At 35.8% G+C, this 21,795-nt stretch overlaps 1 protein-coding gene across 1 annotated transcript in view; it reads left to right on the forward strand.

Moving 5' to 3' along the window:
• The window catches only part of DNAH12 (dynein axonemal heavy chain 12), a 229,700-nt gene that overhangs the window by 148,535 nt on the left and 59,370 nt on the right, over positions 1-21,795 (forward strand). Inside the window, exons 50-58 of the mRNA XM_034996444.1 lie at positions 205-336; positions 2,368-2,457; positions 2,949-3,089; positions 4,843-5,084; positions 6,317-6,464; positions 6,752-6,897; positions 16,775-16,989; positions 18,197-18,389; positions 19,958-20,150. Of these exons, the coding sequence (XP_034852335.1) occupies positions 205-336; positions 2,368-2,457; positions 2,949-3,089; positions 4,843-5,084; positions 6,317-6,464; positions 6,752-6,897; positions 16,775-16,989; positions 18,197-18,389; positions 19,958-20,150 (1,500 nt within the window). The remainder of the gene's footprint in view (positions 1-204; positions 337-2,367; positions 2,458-2,948; positions 3,090-4,842; positions 5,085-6,316; positions 6,465-6,751; positions 6,898-16,774; positions 16,990-18,196; positions 18,390-19,957; positions 20,151-21,795) is intronic.

Below are 21,795 nucleotides of genomic sequence, written 5' to 3' on the forward strand. Positions count from 1 at the left end.
AACTCCCAAACATTTGAGAACTGTGGTCTTAATCTGTGCTAAATTTAAATTCTCTTTTATTAATTATTTCATAATTAGGCAAAGCCAAAACAATCATAATTTCAAATGAAAATCGATGTTCCATAATTCTCCAACATTATTTTCTAAATTCCCATTATTTAAAAATAAACTAGTCTGAAGATACTCTGTTTTCTTTCAATTTAGCCAGCTGACATTACAATTGTGAAATCAATGAAGAATCCTCCATCTGGTGTTAAATTAGTTATGGCTGCTATTTGTGTCATGAAAGATATAAAGCCAGAAAAAATTTCAGATCCTTCAGGAACTGGAGGCAAGGTAATAACTAGAAACAGATTAAAATCATAATCATGAATGTACAGAACACTTCACAGCAACTATTATCAAATTAAATGTCGACAGTATCCAGTCCAGGGAAGAAACATTGTTTTCCAGATTGAATGGATTCAGAATAAAGAATGGAAAACATTATCTACATGTATTCCACAGTAAAGCTAAGGCAGTATATAGCATCAGAAAAATGTGGTTCCAGTTGCTTCTATTTCTTTTTCTGTCTGTACAGGTTACCTGCTATCATGGGGTGGGATTGATTGAAAACGGAAGTATGTGAGCTTTTTCCAGCTAAGATTCTGAAGAACGTGTTAGAAAGAACACCTATGTGGTTATATGAGCATTCAGGAAATTCTGAGTTAAGCAGTATAGTGAAGTTGTTAAAAGTATGTGTTCTAGGGACACCTGTGTGGCTCAGTTGGTTGGGCATCTGCCTTCGGCTTGGGTCGTGATCCTGGGGTCCTGGGATCCAGCCCTGCATGGGGCTCCTTGCTTGGCGGGGAGCCTGCTTCTCCCTCTGCCTGCTGTTCCCTCTACTTGTGCTGTCTCTCTGACAAATAAATGAATAAAATCTTAAAAAAAAAAAAAAAAAGTATGTGTTCTAGAGCCAGAATGTCTGTATTCAGAAATTCTGTCCCACTAGCAGTGTGACCTTAGGCAAGATGCTTAACTTCTGTGGAACTCTGGAGGATTATTATAGTACCTGACTCACAAAGTTAATGTGATGATTAGATTATACATATAGATAGATACATATAGATCATATGTATAGATAGATACATATAGATTATACATACAGATAGATAATACATATAAAGCTCTTGTGTATAAAGCTTTATCAACAGTTCACAATAAATGTTAGCTGTTGTTATGATTATTATTCAAGGCTATATCCCTTAAAAAGAAAGGCCTAGCATCCATCCTAAACTAAATTTATGGACTTATTTTCTTTTCAGGCTTTTATAGTACCTAGGTTTGAATTCCTGGATTGGAGAATTGAGGGCTGTGTGTGTGTGTGTGTGTATGCATTCTGTACTTTACTGAGATAATAAATAAATCAGCTCTCACCTTACCAAGTCATTCTCATTTATGCATACACACACCCTACCTATTAGGCTTCTGGAATTAGGAAAAAATCTGTTGGGCTACTTATTTAACGTCTTTGCTAGCACAAGTACCATATACTTTATCCTGTAACTGGCAGAGTGATGTGTAATCCTTGTCTTCTTTCTCTTCTTTATCTCACTTGGGGAGCCTTGCTGGGTGAGGAGGTCCCATCCATAAGAAAAATGTTTGCTACCTGTCTTAGTCCTTTGGGCTGCTATTAAAATTACCATAGACTGGGGTGGCTTATATTTATTTCTCATGGTTCTGGAGGCTGGGAATTCTGAGATCAAGGCTCCAGTAGATTCAGTGTCTGGTGTAGGGCCCATTTCCTGGTTTATAGATGACATTCTTTTTGCTGTATCCTCACATGGCAGAAGTGGGAGGGAGCTCTCTTTTATTAAGGACGCTAATCCCATTCATGACCTAATCACCTGTCCACGACCCAGTCTCCAAATACCAACACACTGGGGATTAGGTTTCAACATATGAATTTTGATGGGGGCGATAGGGGACAATTTCAGCCTATAGCACTACTTTTCTGGTTTGAAAGAATCAAGACTAAAGGAAAAAAAAGCTGGAAATAATAAAAATACATTTTCTTATATGAAATTCTGATGGTGTTTATGCTAGTTGCTTTTCTTACATTTCCTAAAGAGAAATAATTGCATCATTTGCCTTTCAATGTATAATTTTTTCTAATGAATTCAGTATACAAGTTTATGTTCATATCTTAAATGTTTGATATATTTAGTACGTTTTTGGGGAGAGGAGTCTATTTCCAAAGAGATATAAGTTGATATTTTGAAAGTATATGGTTTCTCTGGATAATATACCTTAAACTTCAAGAAGAAAAGTTTATACTGAGCATCTTTAATTGTATGTTTAATAAGTTTCCACAAATTTTATTTATAGATATTAGATTACTGGGGACCTAGCAAAAAGCTTCTGGGAGATATGAATTTCTTAAGAGAATTGAGAGAATATGACAAGGACAACATTCCAGTGAGTTTCATTGGATTTTTTTCTATACATATAACTTTGCCAAGATGTATAAGATCTTTAACATTATGCAATATTATATAAAACATAAGATAGTCCATTTTTAGGATTAAAATAATGCAGGAATATTATATTATTGACTACATTATGAATTCTCATAATGCATAAAACCACTCCTTCATACCATTGAAGTCATTTAATGAATTAGTTTTAGTGTATTATTAACTTGAAACAGTTCTCCGTCTTATAATAGTTTCATAAATCTGAAACACAAATGTATGTGAGATAAAAAAGTAGAGTGCACTTTTCCATCCAAACTTGTATTTATTGATTAAGGTTTAATTGTTTTTTTCTCATTTCCACATATTTTCCCAATCGCCAACAGTCTTTTAATTTTTTTTGGTGGAAACATGTTGCTTCAATGTCTGTAATCTTTCATCTTATGATTGTATGATATATGTTGAAATTTTAAGATGGAAATGTTTGTTGTATAGGTGACTGTTATGCAGAAGATACGTGGTGAATACTTAACAAACCCTGAATTCGACGCTTCTAAGATTGCTAAAGCTTCCTCTGCAGCTGAGGGTCTGTGCAAGTGGATCATGGCTATGGAAGTGTATGACAGAGTTGCAAAGGTATTTGGAGGATCAACATATTCATTTTCTATTGAAATGTTCCCAGAAACTAAAATCTATGCCAATATTGACTAATTAAGAAGTTTCTAAAACAGATACCAGAAGAATGTACCTTGCTGCAGCACAGACATCAGATGTTGAGTACCTAGTAGATGAAGAGAATACTTGTGTGTGATATAACCTGGTCTTGGCTAGTGGTAGTGAGTGGTAGGGTTGTGGGAACAGGGATGAATCGGCCAGACTGACCTATAGCTGTAGAGACTTGGGGCAAAAGCCAAAACTTCAAGGGCAAAGTGGCAGATTAAAAAGTTGATTCAAAGGGTCAGAAGTTAGAAGATCCAGTAGAGTTAAGAGGCAGAACATGGACAGTTGCCCTGAAGCAATGGCATGCATAGGTAAAGAACCTTTTATGGAGAATGGTTAAAAGCATTTTGTAAATTTAGCTAGCAAAGGACCACAGAGACACTGGCCTTGCCCTCTGTAGCTTGCAGAATTCTACTGAGGGAAGCAGGAAATATAAATAAAAAGGCAGATTAAAAATATGTGGTAGCATGTGTTTAGAATAATCTCAGAGTATAGAATAAATGATGAGGCTGTCACAATTGGGAAGATATTCCTAGTAAGGTACATGTGCCTGTAGAGAGGGAGGGATTTTGATTGTTAGTTTTGGGGGAGTAGACTTGTCTAAGAAATAAAATTAATTTTATCTGGGATATTCTTCCATTGAACATCTTGTCCCCTCCCCATCGCAGGTTTTGGAACTCTCAACCTAGCTCATGTCCACATGTCTCACAAGGCATGAAGCAGAGAAGCCAGGGCATTCAGAATCTTTCCTGACTTCCCACTCTACACCTCCACACTGCCATTTTAATTCTGATGCAGCTGCCCCATGTTGTTATGGGAGGGTTGAAGGGAGATATTCAGTAAGGTCTCCTCTGAAGTCAAAAGTAGAAAGTGGAGCTTCCTGCTCTCTATTTATTTAACACATTCCCCCTTCAGGATTTCAGCCCTGAGGAGAGAAAACAGGACATTTGGTGTCTGATCCCTGCCTCCTCCTTCCCTCTTTGCCATCAGCTTCGTTCATGGCAATGAACCCCCAGACTTAGACCTTCCTTCTTTCAAACTGGCATATATTATCTTTGGTCATCTTCTCAATTCTTTCTACCAATGGCTTAAAAGTTGACCAAACCCCATTCTTGATATATTATCAAGGCTTTCTTTCTCTTTGTAATTCTATTATCATAGTCTTAATCCCCCCCAAGGCAAATGTATGCTTCAGCCAACTGGGAAGAAGACCACAGACTTGAAAATGCCATACACACACACACAAAGCATATTCGTATATTTGAAACGTTTTTAATTTCTGCTACATGTTTTTTTCCCCTCTGTTTTTGGCAACAGTTGAATGGCAACTTCTCATTATTTTGAGACGTTTTGCTATATCTTGTACTGTTTTTGCTACATATTATAGCATTTTGTTAGTCTGAAATAATCATCTATTTATAGATGATCATTTGCTACTCCAGAATGTTTTATATATTTTATATGACCTATAAATATATTTTACTTTATTTAGGTTAAAAAAAATGTAAGATTTAAGTCAAAATACTTATTTTGTATAATTTATTATTATAAATAACAAATGTATTTATAATAATAATGAATCACTTTTAACCCATCATATCTGTAAAGGCTTATTTGGTGTCAGTTTTAAATAGCACCCATCCTAGCTGCATTTATTGTTCCCAAACAGGTAGTGGCTCCTAAGAAAGCCCGCTTAACAGAAGCTCAGAAGTCCTTAGCTGAGATAATGGAGCTTTTGAATCAGAAGAGAGCAGAATTGGCAGAAGTAGAACATCATTTGGAAAATTTACAAAGAACATTTATTGAGAAAACTGAGGAAAAGGCTCGTTTAGAAGACCAGGTGGAACTCTGTGCTAAGAAGCTTGAGAGAGCCTCAAAACTAATTGGAGGACTGGGTGGAGAAAAATCAAGGTCAGATATCTACTTATTTTAACAACATTTAAGAAAGTCAGGCTTGAATATGTTACTTTCATTGAGTGTTTATTATGATTATTGATTTTTAAGTGTCTGGTTTAGAATGTGGGGCATTCAACAAGGCGCCTGGCCAGGGTTCTCCCGGCAGAATATCAGTGTCAAGGATGGTGTTTGCCACTTGTTTCCAAATTTTTTATAAGGCAAAGGATAATTTTTATTTTAAGTGGTGAGTGTGTGGGTGATCAGTGTATAATTCTTTCCAATTTTATGTGTGTTCAAATTTTTTCATAATAAAATGTTCGCGGGGGTGGGGGGAGTAGTGGATATATGGTTCACTTTCTTTTTTCTTTTTTTTTTTTTAGATTTTATTTATTTATTTGAGAGAGAGAATGAGATAGAGAGAGAGCATGAGAGGGAGGAGGGTCAGAAGGAGAAGCAGACTCCCTGCTGAGCAGGGGAGCCCGATGCGGGACTCGATCCCGGGACTCCAGGATCATGACCTGAGCCGAAGGCTTAACCAACTGAGCCACCCAGGCGCCCTATGGTTCACTTTCTTAAAATTTATTTCAAAGAAGATATAACTGGACTGATCTAACAAAAACAGTTAACTTTATCCTAATCTATTTATTTGGACTGGCCAGCCAGCTATCTCATTTATTAATTATATGTGTTGAGTGAATAGCATGATAAGGTAATAGGCCTTTGACAGTACTTTGTAGTGCAGATTAGGTGGTTTTGAAATGCACTTTTTTATTGTAAAGACTTCATGAAATGGAAAAAATACCAACCTTAGCACTAGTATAGCAGCTGTTATACAACTTAAATGGAATTTTTGGTAATGAATTGTAAATTTTTTTATGTTTTACAGACTAACAGTAAATACTGAAACAAATAGCAGGGCCACTAAACCAAATAAATCATCCTGGAGAAAATTATTACACAAACTGCTGGCGTGTTTTTGTTTTTGTTCTTGCTTATTCCCAAGGGTCAAGTTCTGCAAGAAATGCCTAGTGATCTAATAATGAAAGATGGATTGTCATTCATATAGCATAGATATATTATAGCATGTCAGTGCTAGAAGGGACCCAACCTCCTTATTTTATAGATAAGAGTCCAACATTTCATGGCTTTTTGTTATAGAATTTGGACTAGAAGTCCCTTACCCTTTCTATTACTGTCTTCCATCATTCTCTCTGGTGAGGCTATTTTTCCTTTGGTTAATCTCACAGATGGTCTCAGGCTGCAGATGACCTTCAGATAATTTATGAAAATTTGACAGGTGATGTCTTAGTCTCAGCAGGAGTAATAGCCTATCTTGGTGCTTTCACTTCTGGCTTTCGGCAAAAATGTACAGAAAATTGGAGCATGTTGTGCAAGGTAATAGTTTTATATTTCATAAGTTTCCTTTTGAACATTCAAAGTATGTTTTGGGGTATTATGGAGGAAAAGATGGTAATAAGGATGAAGAAGAGAAGAAATAGCTTAAAGTATGGGGTCTTGTTTTTTCTTCTTGTTTGATCAGTAAAATACTTTTATAGTCCAACTTTCAATTCATTTTTTTTCTATTTTTTAGAGTTATTAAGTAATATCTAATGACAAATCAATTATTTAAAAAATATTTCAACAAGATAAAAAAACATTAGATATTTGTTTATTTCTTACAGGAGAAAAAAATTCCATGTTCAGAGGAGTTCTCATTGAGTAAGACTCTGGGTGATCCAGTAAAAATTAGAGCTTGGAATATTGCTGGATTGCCAACAGATACTTTCTCCATAGATAATGGAGTGATTGTTAATAACTCCAGGCGCTGGTAAGGAACATAAAGTATTTTTCATTTATTTTATCTGAAAGTATTTAAACGTAGAGAAAAGTTGACAGGACTTCAGAGTAAGCACCCACATACCTACCACCTCCCAGATTCTGCAATTAACATTTTATTATTCTTGCTGCTTTATCACATACTTATCCATCCCTCTATCCATCTGTCAACTCATCCTTTTTATACATTGCAACATAAGTTGCAGATATGGTTATACTTTCCCCCAAATGCTTCAGCATACATATCATTAAGTTGTTTTTGTTTGGTTGGGTTTTTTCTTTTGATGTAAAATTTATGTACAATGAAATACACAAGAGGTAAGTATACCATTCATGAGTTCCAACAAAAGTGTACGCTTGATACAGATACAGAACATGACTAACATCCAGGAAGTTCTCTTATGTCCCTTCCCAGTAAATCCTCACTCTTACCCCACGGTGGGAAATTACTACTCTGATTATTTTCCACCACAGGTTAGTTTTGCCTATTCTAGAACTTCATATAAACAGAATCATACTGTATATACTCTTTTGTGTAAGGCTTCTTCCACAAAGCATAACATTCCTATTTTTTGTGGCTGAGTAATATTCCATTGTATGGCATGTATACATTCTCCTATTGATGGACACCTGGGCTCTTTCCAGTTTTTGGCTATTCACTGTATTTATTTTAACTAGGTATTTCTACCTGTTTTTAAGATACTATAACTTGATAATTTATGCAATTTCATGGATATCTTTTTGAATTACTATCATTGATAGTGTGATAACTATATGAACTTTTCAAATGGTTTTATTATCCTTTTATTTATATCACTTTGAAAAGCTTGGACCATTACTCTGATCTGAGAAATCATTTCCTGTAAATGATTATCCATGTTGTCATTTAATTTTAAGTCTTTTCATTGGACTTTATCTCAAACATACTGTGATAAATATTGTTGAGCTCTTATAGTCATGAGGTACTGCTGTAAGTGCCCTATATTCTCAAAAATTCCTATGAGTTAGACATTATTATTATTCCATTTTACAGATGAGGAAATTGAGGCCAGGAGTGATTTAATAATTTGAAATTTAGTAGATAACTGAGCTAAAATGGTAGAATGAGAATTTTAACCCAGGCTATTTAACTTCCAAAACCTTGTTTTTTAATTACTGTGTGAAGTGTGTGGAATAGGATATCACATTCACTACCTTTAAAACTGTAATGGAAATTTTAGTCATCTTGTGGAATATGAGATACATATAAGGAAATCTTACATTCTGAATGTCTGAGTTATTGTTTGTTTTTATACTTTGGAAACCTTACTTCAAGACATCTAGGTTTCCTTTATATTGACGGTATTGTTTTAACAAAATAAGGATGTGTATGATCATATTTTGAGTGTTTTTTCACTCAGATTTTGCTTGAGTGTGAACATTCTTAGATTGAAACTTCTAGATAATTATAGTAAATTTATCATAATCTGAGAAAGTATATTTAGCTATTCAAAAAAATATGTTCTCTGGTAGAGCAGGAAATGTTCTACTTAACAGAATATTATACCCCAAGTTTTTATAATTCTGTTTTAGAACTCCTTTCAATGCATTGGTGGCCATTCAGGTTTTTTAAATTGCAGTTCAGAAAATGCTGTTGGTATATTTATATCTTAATTAAAATTTGAGAAAATCAGAGGTTTCAGGGTCATATGTAAATTGAGGAAAACAATCTGTCATTTTCTGGAAGAAAGCTGGCTCTTCTAATAAAGTAATATTTCAATGGAGTCACCCTTTCTACCTGTTATTTGTGCACCAACTGGTCCACAGGCCATGGGTTGGGTGACTTTTAAAGGATTAATCTCCATCCTTGTAGTTTAGACTTCACTTCTTGCCACTTAAGCCCAGTCTAGTCATCTATGGCTGTCATCCTTCTTGACACCAATATAAGTGGCCACAGAAGCTTAGTCTCTCTGTCTCCTGGTAGCAAAACCCAGTAATGTAGCTAAGGTTCACTCTTTTGGTTACTCTATCTTAAGTGTATCTTAGACTATCTTAAGTGTACCTCAGAGAAAGTCTGGGCCACCAGGCCTCTGGAAGGTGAAAACTGCTCTGTCTTCTGTCTCTCAGGGTGTAGGAACAATCTTCTGTGTTATTCTCTGCACAGCTGCTTCATTAGTCTATCTCTAATGATGTGGTCTATCTCTGTTCCTCTGTGCACATGGTTGTTCACTATGGAAGCCTCAGTTCCTAAGTTCACAAAACATATCAGTTGAAAAATACAGATTAACCAGAACCATCAAGTCAAACTTCAAATTCCTGTGACAGAAAAATCTGACTGGCTTAGCTTGGGACAAATATCCACCCTAGGTTTAGTCACCTATGACTTGGGACCAAGCCATTATAGTAACAAACATGGGCATTGAAGGTCAAGAGTGTAGTTCTCAGAAGAGTCATAAACTGGGAAAACAGTGTACCTTTTTAGGACTCTGGTGCTTGCTTTTTTTTTTGTATCTTTGGACATGATAAAAAGTAAGAATCTAATTTTATTTTTTATATAATGACAGTCATGTACCCCAGCACTGTGTCACTGTTTATTGAAGTATTCATCCTTTCCTCATGGATTTATAATACTAACTTTGTCACTTTAGTGTTTCTTTTAGTGAGTACTTGTGAATTGGTCTGAAAATATCTTTTTCTTGGGGCGCCTGGGTGGCTCAGTTGGTTAAGCAACTGCCTTCGGCTCAGGTCATGATCCTGGAGTCCCAGGATCGAGTCCCGCATCGGGCTCCCTGCTCAGCGAGGAGCCTGCTTCTCCCTCTGACCCTCCCCCCTCTCATGTACTCTCTCTCATTCTCGCTCTCTCAAATAAATAAATAAAATCTTAAAAAAAAAAAAAAGAAAATATCTTTTTCTCATTTTAAAAAAATTTAAGTTAGGTTTATTGAAGTATGGTTTATATACAGTAAAAATCTATCCCTTTTAGGTGTACTATTTTATGAATTTTGACTAAGGTTTATGGTCATATGATCCCTGCCACAATCAAGATTCAGAACATTTCTAACCATTTGAGGGTTTTAAATGGAGAGAGGGGGTGACATAACCTCTTTGCCTTTTTTGTTTTAATCTTTGAATTAACATATTGACATAATTGTCTTTACTCATAATCAGAGTATTTAGATCATTTATACTTAATGGAATTATTGATATATTTAGATTTAAATCTGCTATATTGCTAGTTCTTTTGTCTCATTTTTTCTTTGTCCCTTTTATCTTTTTTTTCCACCTGGCTTTGGATTAATTGAAATTTTTTATGATTTCATTGGCTTATTTGTTAAATACTCCTTATTTTTAGTGTTTGTTCTAGAGCTTACAATATTATCACTGAATACTTTCAAAATATAATATACTACTATACATACAGCATAAGAATCTTTCAACAGTGTAATTCCAGTATCTCTTTTTTACCTATTGTGCTGTTGTTGCATATATTACTTTGTCATGTGTCATAAATCTCACAATAAATTGTTACTTTTCTTGTTTTAGACAAAAATTTATCTGTTAGAGTGATTAAATATAAGGATTTTTTTTACCTTCGTTTTCCCCATATTTTTGGACCTCTTCATTTCTTTGTGTTTCTGATTTTATATTTCTTCTGCCTGAAGAATATTTTTTTCTTTTTTAAAATTTTTTTCCTGAAGAATATTTTTTGACCCTTCTTGTATATAGGTCTGTTGGCAAATAATGCACTCAGAATTTTTTCTTTATTTCATCTTCATTTTGGAAACTACTTTTTGCTGGGTTTAGAATTCTGAGTTGACAGGTTTTTAAAGGTTTTTTTTCCCTTTAAAGATGTCATCCCATTGCTTCTTGCTTGCATAGTTTCTGATGAGAAGTCTGCATTAAGTCTTATTTTAGTTCCTCTTTATGCAATGTCTTTTTTCTGCTGACAATCTTCAAATTTTTCTCTGTCTTTAGTTTTCAGCAGTTTAACTATGATGTGTCTGGGTAAATATGTGTGTGTGTGTGTGTGTGTGTTTTAATCTTGGTATTTTTTCTGAATGAAATTTTCTGAGATTCTCAGATCTATTTCATTTTCTCCTTCTTTTCTCTCTAGGATCACTTACATCTGTAAGTCTTTTTGATATTGTCCCAAAGCTATGGGATGCTCTGTCTTGCTTTTAACCATTCTTTTTTCTTTTTGAATTTTAGTCTAGGTAATTTCTATCATGGTTACATTGAAACTACACACAACCTATGAAAGGAATTATTTAGATTTCACATCATATTTTTTATTTCTAGTATTTCCATTTCAGTCTTTCTTGTAGTTTCATCTCTCTGCTAAAGATCATCTCTTTAGGCATGTTATCCACCTTTTCCACTAACTCTTTTACATTTTAATCACAGTTATTTTAAAATTTCTTGTCTAATATTTCCAACATTTGTGTCATCTATGAGTCTGTTTCTGTTAATTTCTTTTTTTTTTAAGATTTTATTTATTTATCTGAGAGAGAGAATGAGAGACAGAGAGCATGAGAGGGGGAGGGTCAGAGGGAGAAGCAGACTCCTTGCTGAGCAGGGAGCCCAATGTGGGACTCGGTCCCAGGACTCCAGAATCATGACCTGAGCCGAAGGCATTTGCTTAACCAACTGAGCCACCCAGGCACCCTCTGTTAATTTCTTTGTCTTCTAAGAATGTTTAGGCATTTTTCCCTTGCTTATTTAAATATCTCATAATATTTGCTTGAATGCCAGATTTCATGGGTCTAACAATGGGGAACTGAGCTAAATGGTATTAACCACTGGAAATGGGCATGCCTCTTCTTCTATCATACTATTAGTGCAGAGGCTTGAGTCAGTCTGATCATGAGTTGAGCTGGGTTTGGATTTTGTTGTTGCTCTGGTAAAGTTCAGAAGACCAGAGGTTTCAAATTAATCTAGCCGTGGGTCCATGCTTAGAATGAGGACTAGGGTTCTGGAGGTTTTTTTCTCAGTGTTAGAGTTTTTCTTCAGCTTTCAGATGTTCATAAATGCCCATGACACAGAGGGTGTCTTTCTCTCTCTACATTTTTGCTCTTCCCCTGGAGGAAGATTGCTGTTGTTTTGTGCTCCATGTTAGATTGTTTTGGGGGGCAGACTGGGAGTTCTCTGTAATTTTGATTCTTGCTCAGTCTTAGAAAAGTGCTGTTTATGTGGGCCTCTGGGAGTAGGACTTCTTCACTTTTCTGTCCCTCCTTCCTATGACAGCTAAATTCTGCCTTCTACCTGTGGTTGATCTTAAACAGGAGTTTCTTACTCCTCTCCTAGAGTAAGAGATTTCTACTAGGTAAATGTTGGTAAAGGTATTATGTTTTTAGCCAAAGACATTTTCTTGCTCCCATCCCGACTATCCTCAGGGGTTGAGTTTTTCTTTTCTCCTGCCCGAGCTGCAATGTGTGCTTTGTCCTTACCTTTCCCAGGATTCCTAGTAGTATTACTGGCCCAATACATGTTTTCCAGCTTGGAGCTTCCTGGCTCACATAGTGTAAACTTGTACCCTAAACCTGCATGAAATATAAATCTCTGGCTACAGATTCTCAGGGGTCTTTTTCCCAGCTGGAGGTAAAACAGGAATAAAAACACTTCCTTCATTGAGTTGGATTTTTTTCTATCTATGATTTCACTAAGACTTTTGTGGGTGTAAGCTTAATACAAGGGTCTCAGTTCCAGCTTCCTGCCACATATGGTCTCAAGGAGCCCCTTGTCAGTTATCAGAACTGACAGTCTCCCCAAGGCTAGCTGTCATTTCTGCCTCCATACTTACTGTTCTGGAATTCAGTTTTGCCTGTGTTTCTGGAGTCTGTATTTTTCTATACATATATTTTATGTACTTATGTATTATGTATGTATGGCACCTATGTATTTAAAAAAATGTCATATTTTATCTATCAGTACTAGGTGGCAGGAGGATTTTTTGGTTATTTAGCCAGTCATGCTGCTAGAACTGTAGTGTATAATTAATCCTTATTGTGCTTGTTCATGATTTCTAGAGGTTTGTTTGTTTATAATATTGTACAGTGGTCAAAGCAGGGCAGACTCAAGCATCAGGATATTTGAATTCAAATTTTCCCCTATTACTTTCTGTCTTGAGATTTGGGTAACTTACTTGACCTCTCAATGCCTCAGGTGCCTCACCTGTAAATGGGGATGATAACAACTCCTACCTCATAGAAATGTTATGAGAAAGTGCCTAGTACACAATAAGTACTTAATAAATGTTAGTTTTTAAAAATAATTGTCATCTTCAAATTACTCATTTTAGTGTCTATATCTCAAAATCTGACTTTGCTTACTTTTTAACCACAATGAAAATACTTTGCTGCTTTATTAACACATCGTTCTGGCTATTTAACAGCAAAATTTTCTCCAAGATTACTTCCTCTGTCAGAAGCGTAGATGGATAATGCTTTTTAATTCAGACTGCCCACGGATCTCAAATGTAGGCTAGCATTACTGTCATACCTACAGTAAGGTGTGCTTGAAATACAAATGCTATGGCAGGGCCTCATCTCTCTGGATGCAACTCAATTTTCCATTTATATATTTAATCCTCACATAAGAGTGTATTAAGTAGGAACTAGATATCTTTTAGAATAAACAACAATCCCTAAACATTGTATTACCAAGAACATTAATTTATGCATTACTAAGAACATGGATTAGCATTAAATGTTAATTTACAAAAATTGCTACTTTTCGCAAGGGAATCAACAATACTATATTTTTCCAATAACAAGGATATATAAGGATGAAACCAGTTCCTTTAAACAAGGCCATGAAAACTACTAAAAGCATCTAGTCTAGTCAATTTTTAAGCAGTTGTATGCAAAATAACTTTCTCATTTCCAGAACACTTTCCACTGTTTGCTGTGATAGCAAAAGTAAATTTCAACTAGTATCTGGACTTTTTTGTATTTTTAATAGGATTTCAGCACAATTTGAGCTGGGAAGGAAAACAACCAGTCAGCTACTAATTAGGTTGTTTTTTCTTTTCTTTATTTTTTTTCTTTTCCAAATTTTTATTTAAATTCCAGTTAGTTAACATACAGTGTAATATTAGTTTCAGGTGTAGAATTTAGTGATTCATCACTTCCATATATCACCCAGTGCTCATCACAACAAGTGCACTCCTTAATCTTAATCACCTATTTAACCCGTCCCCCCACCCACCTCCCCTCCAGTAACCCTCAGTTTGTTCTCTACACTTAACAATCTGTTTCCTGGTTTCCCTCTCCCCCCAACCCATGTTCATCTACTTTGTTTCTTAAACTCCACATATGATCAAAATCATGTGGTATTTGTCTTTCTCTGACTGACTTATTTCCCATAGCATAATATTCTCCAGCACCATCCATGTCATTGCAAATGGCAAGATTTCATTCTTTTTTATGGCTGACTAATATTCCATTGTATATACATACTACATCTTCTTTATCCATTCATTAGGTGATGGACATTTGGGCTCTTTCCATAATTTGGCTATTGTTGATAATGCTGCTATAAACATCAGGATGCATGTGTCCCTTTGGATCAGTATTTTTGTATCCTTTGGGTAAATACCTAGTAGTGAAATTGCTGGAATATAAGGTAGTTCTATTTTTAACTTTTTGAGGAACCTCCATATTGTTTTCCACAATGGATGCACAAGTTGGCATTCCCACCAACAGTTAAGAGGGTTCCCCTTTCTCCACATCCTCCCCAACAGCTGTTGTTTCCTGTGTTGTTAATTTTAGCCTTTTCGACTGGTGTGAAGTGGTATCTTATCATCGTTTTGATTTGTATCTCCCTGATGGTGAGTGATGTTGATCATCTTTCCCAAAGACATGCATGTCTTTGGAAAAATGTCTAATCATGTTGTCTACCCATTTTTTTTTTAAAGATTTTATTTATTTATTTGAGACAGAGAGAATGAGAGAGACAGAGAGCACATGAGAGGGGGGGAGGGTCAGAGGGAGAAGCAGACTCCCTGCCGAGCAGGGAGCCTGATGCGGGACTCGATCCTGGGACTCCAGGATCATGACCTGAGCCGAAGGCAGTCGCTTAACCAACTGAGCCACCCAGGTGCCCCTGTCTACCCATTTTTAAACCGGATTGTTTTTTGGGCATTGAGTTTTATAAATTATTTATATATTTTGGATACTAGCCCTTTATCCAGTCTGTCATTTGCAAATATCTTCTCCCATTCTAAAGGTTTCCTTTTAGTTTTTTAGTTTTGTTGATTGTTTCCTTTGCTGTACAGAAGCTTTTTATCTTGAGGAAGTCCCAATAGTTTATTTTTGCTTTTGTTTCCCTTGCCTCAGGAGACCTATCTAGTAAGAAGTTGTGACAGCCAATGTCAAAGAGGTTACTGCCTGTGTTCTCCTCTAAGATTTTGATGGTTTTCTGTCTCATATTTAGGTCTTTCCTCCATTTTGAATTTATTTTTGTGTATGATGTAAGAAAGTGGTCCAGTTTTATTCTTTTGCATGTTGCTGTCCAGTTTTCCCAACACCATTTGTTGAAGAGACTATCTTTTTTCCATTCTTTCCTACTTTGTCAAAGATTAGTTGACTCTATAGCTGTGGATTCATCTGTGGGTTTTCTATTCTGTTCCATTTTTATTATGTCATGATAATCACCACACATCATTAGTTTTTGATGTAGTGTTCGATGATTCATTGTTTGTGTATAACACCCAATGCTCCATGCAGAACGTGCCCTCCTTAATACCCATCACCATGGGCTAACCCATCCCCCGACCCCCTTCCCCTCTAAAACCCTCAGTTTCTCAGAGTCCATAGTCTCTCATGGTTCATCTCTCCCTCTGATTTCCCTCCCTTCATTTTTCTCTTCCTTCTCCTAATGTCCTCCATGCTATTCCTTATGTTCACAAGGAAGTGAAACCATATGATAATTGACTTTCTCTGCTTGACTTATTTCACTTAGCATAATTTCCTCCAGTCCCATCCATGTTGATGTAAAAGTTGGGTATTCATCCTTTCTGATGGCTGAGTAATATTCCATTGTATATATGGACCACATCTTCTTTATCCATTCATCTGTTGAAGGGCATCTTGGCTCTTTCCACAGTTTGGCTATTGAGGACACTGCTGCTATGAACATTGGGGTGCATATGGCCCTTCTTTTCACTACATCTGTGTCTTTGGGGTAAATTGCTGGGTCATAGGGTAGCTCTATTTTTAATTTTTTGAAGAACCTCCACACTGTTTTCCAAAGTGGCTGTACCAACTTGCATTCCTACCAACAGTGTAAGAGGGTTCCCCTTTCTCCACAACCGCTCCAACATTTGTTGGATCTCTTACTTTAAATTTTTATTTATAAATAGGTTTATTTTTGTATTATGTTAATAGGTCTTATTTATTAAAATTACCTTGAAGACCGTGCATTATACTGGAAAGAGCACAGCTTACAGGTTCACAAGATTCTACTTCTGACATGGAACCTTGGACAAAGTACTCCCTGAGACTGAATTTCCTCATTTCACAAATAAATGACAGGGGCGCCTGGGTGGCTCAGTCAGTTAAGCGTGTGCCTTCAGCTCATGTCCTGATCCCGGGTCCTGGGATCGTGCCCTGCATCGGGCTCCCTGCTCAGCGGGAGCCTGCTGCTCCCCCTGCTTGTACTCTCTTTCTCTGTGTCAAATAAATAAATAAAATCTTAAAAATAAATAAATCACAATAAAACTCCTTTTTACTTTTCTCTCAAAGGACTCTTGTGAAGATTAATCCTGATAATGTATGTGAAACACTTTGCATTTGTACAGATTGATGGTGATGTTTGTTATTTAAATTACATAATTTTAAAGAAATCAGCATCTATGTATTCCCCTCAGAATATCTCTTATTATATTCTAGGCCTTTAATGATTGACCCACAGGGTCAAGCCAATAAGTGGATCAAAAACTCTGAAAGAGAAAATCAGCTTAGTGTTATTAAGCTATCAGATTCAGACTATATGAGAACATTGGAAAACTGTATTCAGTTCGGAACTCCACTTCTATTAGAAAACGTTGGTGAAGAACTGGACCCATCTTTGGAGCCTTTACTACTTAGACAAACTTTTAAGCAAGGTACAAGTTAATTAGTATTAGTTGGTAGCACTGAAAGATGGTTCAGTGGTCTTTGAGGCAAGAAAGCTACTACATAAATTTAAGTATAATGTTAGTAACTCAGAACTTCTGTGTCATTGTTATGTGTGAAAGGAAATTTGCAACAAGTATCAGGAATGAATATTGGTCAGATAATCTAAAATAAATATCTTGCCCTCTGTTCATTTTGTTAACCACTGTTACTAGACTGTTATTCAGTAGAGAACATAAAGAAGTTAAGCCTGAAATCCCTTTGTCTTGTGACCATGGAGCTCACAAAGTCCATTATGAAGTTTATGTGGACTAGAGTTGACTTTAGGTAAACATTGCCCACCTTAAATCTTTCTGCTTATAAAAATTTTTATCTCTGCCAAACTCTAGTACTTTTTTTTTCTTTGCTTGGCTTTTAGTTTTTATTTAAATTCTAGTTAACATATAATGTAATATTGGGTTCAGGAGTAGAACCCAATAACTGACTCATCACTTATATATAACCCCCAGTGCTCATTACAACAAGTGCCCTCCTTAATACCCATCACCCATTTAGCCCATCCCTGGCCCACCTTCCCTCCAGCAACCCCCAGTTCGTACTCTATAATTAAGAATCTCTTATGGTTTGCCTCCCTCTCTTTTTCTCCCCTTTCCCTTATGTTCATCTGTTAATGCTTCTTAAATTCTACATATGAGTGAAAACATATGGTATTTGTCTTCCCTGATTGACTTATTTTGCTTAGCATAATACACTCTAGCTCCATCCACATCATTGCAAATGGTAAGATTTTTGAGGGTTCAGTAGTATTCCATTGTGTATATATACCACATCTTCTTTATCCATTCATCAGTTGATGGACATTTGGGTTCTTTCCATAATAAACTCTAGTACTTTTAAGAGCTTCAGTCATATACAAATAATCTTGAAATCATGACTGAAAATTGATAGAGGAGGTAAGATCAAAAGGAATCTTAATTTAGAAGGCTCCATGACAACCAGAGAAAATGTCTTATGCCACCCCAGAACGAATGAGTCCTGCTGTATAATTGTTTATTTGCCTCTATGACTTTGTCACAGTTCTATTCTATTTTAAATTACTTTAGGACCCTTTACTTTGTAACCTAGGAACAACCTTAACAGAGGGAGAGGCTGTACAACTTTGGCTTACTTATCATGCATTTCTTTTCTAAAATATAGGTGGCATTGATTGCATCAGACTTGGTGAGGTCATTATTGAGTATTCCTTTGATTTCAAGTTTTATATCACCACAAAACTGAGAAATCCACACTATATGCCAGAACTGGCTACAAAGGTGTCTTTACTCAATTTCATGATAACTCCAGAAGGTCTTGAAGATCAGTTACTAGGTATTGTTGTTGCAAAGGAGAGGTATGTATTTTCTTATATGCCTCCAGATGGTCTAGAGGGGAAAATTTGTAGGCCATTAATACTTTTGTTATGTGATTATTTCAAAACCTTGTCAAATTTTACATTTTGTTATTATAAATTAAGTATGTAATCCTTTAAAATAGCCATCCTTGGGGTGCCTAGGTGGCTCAGTTGGTTAAGCATCCAACTCTTGATTTTGGCTCAGGTCATGATATCAGGGTCATGAGATCAAGCCCCACTTCAGACTCTGTGCTGAGTGTGGAGTCTGCTTAAGATTCTCTCTCTCCCTCTCCCTCTGCCCCTCCCCTCTACTCGCATGCACACTCTCTATCTTAAAAAAAAAAAGTAAAATTGCCATTCTATAGCAAGTAAGTTATAAGTCAACCATGCTATACTGGGCTCTTAGCATGAGTAGTAGGATTCAGGTGACATGCCATGACCTCTGACTTGTATCTGATTGTTTGAGCCAAAAAAAGTTCACCCAGAAGAATATATGCTGGGGACAAAATCAGAAATATGTTCAAAGATTTAAATGCAGGATGTCACTGAAATAATGAAATATATGAATAATATAGTGAAACAATGAAATAAGAATGAGTGATGAAATACTTAGATGAGAATGAAAAAGCAGGATACAAAACTATACACGGTATGGGCAATATTTTGTAAAAAAAATAGTTACTGTATGAATGGATATATATATTTATTATATTAATATATATTAAAAAGTTTGAGAGGGAATATGCCAGAATGTTAACAGTGATCATCTCTGAGGGTGATAAGATCATGGGTAATTTTTATTATTTTTTCATTCTTTCCATTACTAGCATGTGTTATTTTTTTAAAAGGGAAAAGATATTAAGATACCTGATAGGGCTACTAGTAAAGAATTACTACCTGAAGGAAATCTTTGATTCCACTTGGAGCTTCACGCAACATCAAGCAGTCTATTACATGAAATCAAATTATAAGTGAAATTATGTAATCATGAGGTACTTTTGTTACTTCCAATATATGAATCCTACTTGCATAGTATCCAAGACAGAACCATGTCCTAACATATTGTATAGCATGGTGAATTATGTTATTTTGAAGTTTTATACTATCTTTGTGAAGATGTTAAGTGCCAGTTTTATCTTTTACTTGAAAAGGCAATTGTATGACAAGTCATCTTTTCTGCTCTTATGGAAGACATGATGAAAATAACACAGAATATGGCAAAGCCAAGAAGTAGATAAGAAGTTGACTATTGTGTTTCTTCTCCAGTTCCTATCCTCATATAACCATCTCAGCCATAAACTTAACACATTCTTAGACTTACTGTGGTATATGTTATTGCCACATTTTACATATATACAATTAGTGATCATTTTTTTGCTCAGATTTCTCAAATTATCATTTGTATGGAAATAACTTTTTTCCTTAGGATAAAGTTTGTGTTACATGCCTTAGTTTGTGTTACACATTACGAAGTTATTTAAATGTCTACAAAATTGTGATATCTAATATTTAGATATGAATTTAGATAAAGTACTACAAATTTAGACTAAATGTTTCTATCTTTTTAGACCAGAATTAGAAGAGGAACGAAATGCCCTTATTCTTCAGTCTGCAGCTAACAAGAAACAGCTAAAAGATATAGAGAAAAAAATTTTAGAAACACTGTCATCTTCAGAAGGGAACATTTTAGAAGATGAAAGTGCAATTAAAGTCTTAGACTCCGCTAAAATGATGTCCAATGAGATAACAAAGAAACAGCAGGTGAAAAAAGAATCCTAGCAAACTTTTTTAAAAAATGTTTTTATTTCTTTAAATTCAATTAGCCAAGGTATAGTACATCATTGGTTTTTGATATAATGTTCAGTAGGAATTCATCAATTCATTATAATACCCAGTGCTCATCATATCATGTGCTCTCCTTAATGCCCATCACCCAGTTACCCCATCCCCCACCCACCTCCCTTTCTGCAACCCTCAGTTTGTTTTCCAGAGTCGAGAGTCTCATATGATTTGTCTCCCTCTCTGATTTCTTCGCATTCGGTTTCCCACTTCCACCCCTATTGTCCTCTGCTCTATTCCTTATGTTCCACATATGAGTGAAATTGTGTTTCTCTGATTGACTTATTTCACTTAGCATAATACCCTCCAGTTCCATCCATGTAAATGGTAGATTTTCATCCTTTCTGATGGCTGAATAATAAATATTCCATTGTATATATGAACCACATCTTCTTTATCCATTCATCTGTTGAAGGACATCTTGGCTCCTTCCACAGTTTGGCTGTTGTGGACATTGCTGCTATGAACATTGGGGTGCATGTGCTCCTTCTTTTCACTACATCTGTATCTTTGGGGTAAATACCCCGTAGTGCAATTGCTGGGTTGTAGGGTAACTCTATTTTTAACTTTCTGAGGAGCCTCCACACTGTTTCCCAAAGTGGCTGTACCAACTTGCATTCCCCCCAACAGTGTAAGAGGGCTCCCCTTTCTCCATATCCTTGCCAACATCTGTCATTTCCTGACTTGTTAATTGTCAACTTTTTGATTCTTTTTCAATTTGCTTCCAGTATAATTTTGGGGGAAGTTTGTTTGCAAAGAACAAAAGCCTATTCAAATTAGCTCAAATAAGAAAGAAACAAGGGCAGCATGAGGAATATAGCCAATGATATTATAATAGTGTCCTATACTGACAGATGGTATTTACACTTGTGGTGAACATGGCATAACGTATACACTTGTCTGATCACTATGCTGTACACCTGAAACTAATGTAACATTGTGTGTCAACTATACTCAAATTTAAAAAAAGACATAGGGGGGCATTTTATTTTCCCAGTTTTGGAAATATATACAGGCCTCAAGAATAAATGGAAAGTTTCTATGCTCTTTGTCTGTCCCTCTCTAAGATTGGGTAGTCCTCATCTGTGCCTCTCTGCTCCATAAGAAGACCAGTTTCTCCTGTAAAACTACTGTATCTGTTCCTTCATACATTTGTCTTGCATGGTAGAAACCTAATTTGGTTCCGTTATCTTTTATTAGCAGTAGTGCCCAGTACCACTTGACCTCAGTTTCTGACATCTTAAAGTTCTAGTTCCCTGGGAGAAAAATTGGTTTAGCTTATCTTGGGTCCAGTTCTGTCTCTACCTCCTGATTGAATCAGCTACAACCAGGATCATTCAGTATAAACATGATACACAGGCACACTCATTCAGCAGTCTATGCCTAGTGTGTCCAAAGAAAGAGAAGTGGTGGATAAATGCTCTACCCGTTTTTCCTATAGAATAGCTATCTCTCAGATCGAGTTGTCAGTTGAAGAGCTGCTCTCTTGGAGAATTTTTTTCTTTTGGGGTCGAATATTAACTAACACCTGTATTATATCCAGAAAAGTTAAACATATGAGAAACTA

This window comes from Mirounga leonina, unplaced genomic scaffold (assembly GCF_011800145.1).
Source record: "Mirounga leonina isolate KUSES-001 unplaced genomic scaffold, KU_Mleo_1.0 Mir_94, whole genome shotgun sequence".
NCBI classification, from domain to species: Eukaryota; Metazoa; Chordata; class Mammalia; order Carnivora; family Phocidae; genus Mirounga; species Mirounga leonina.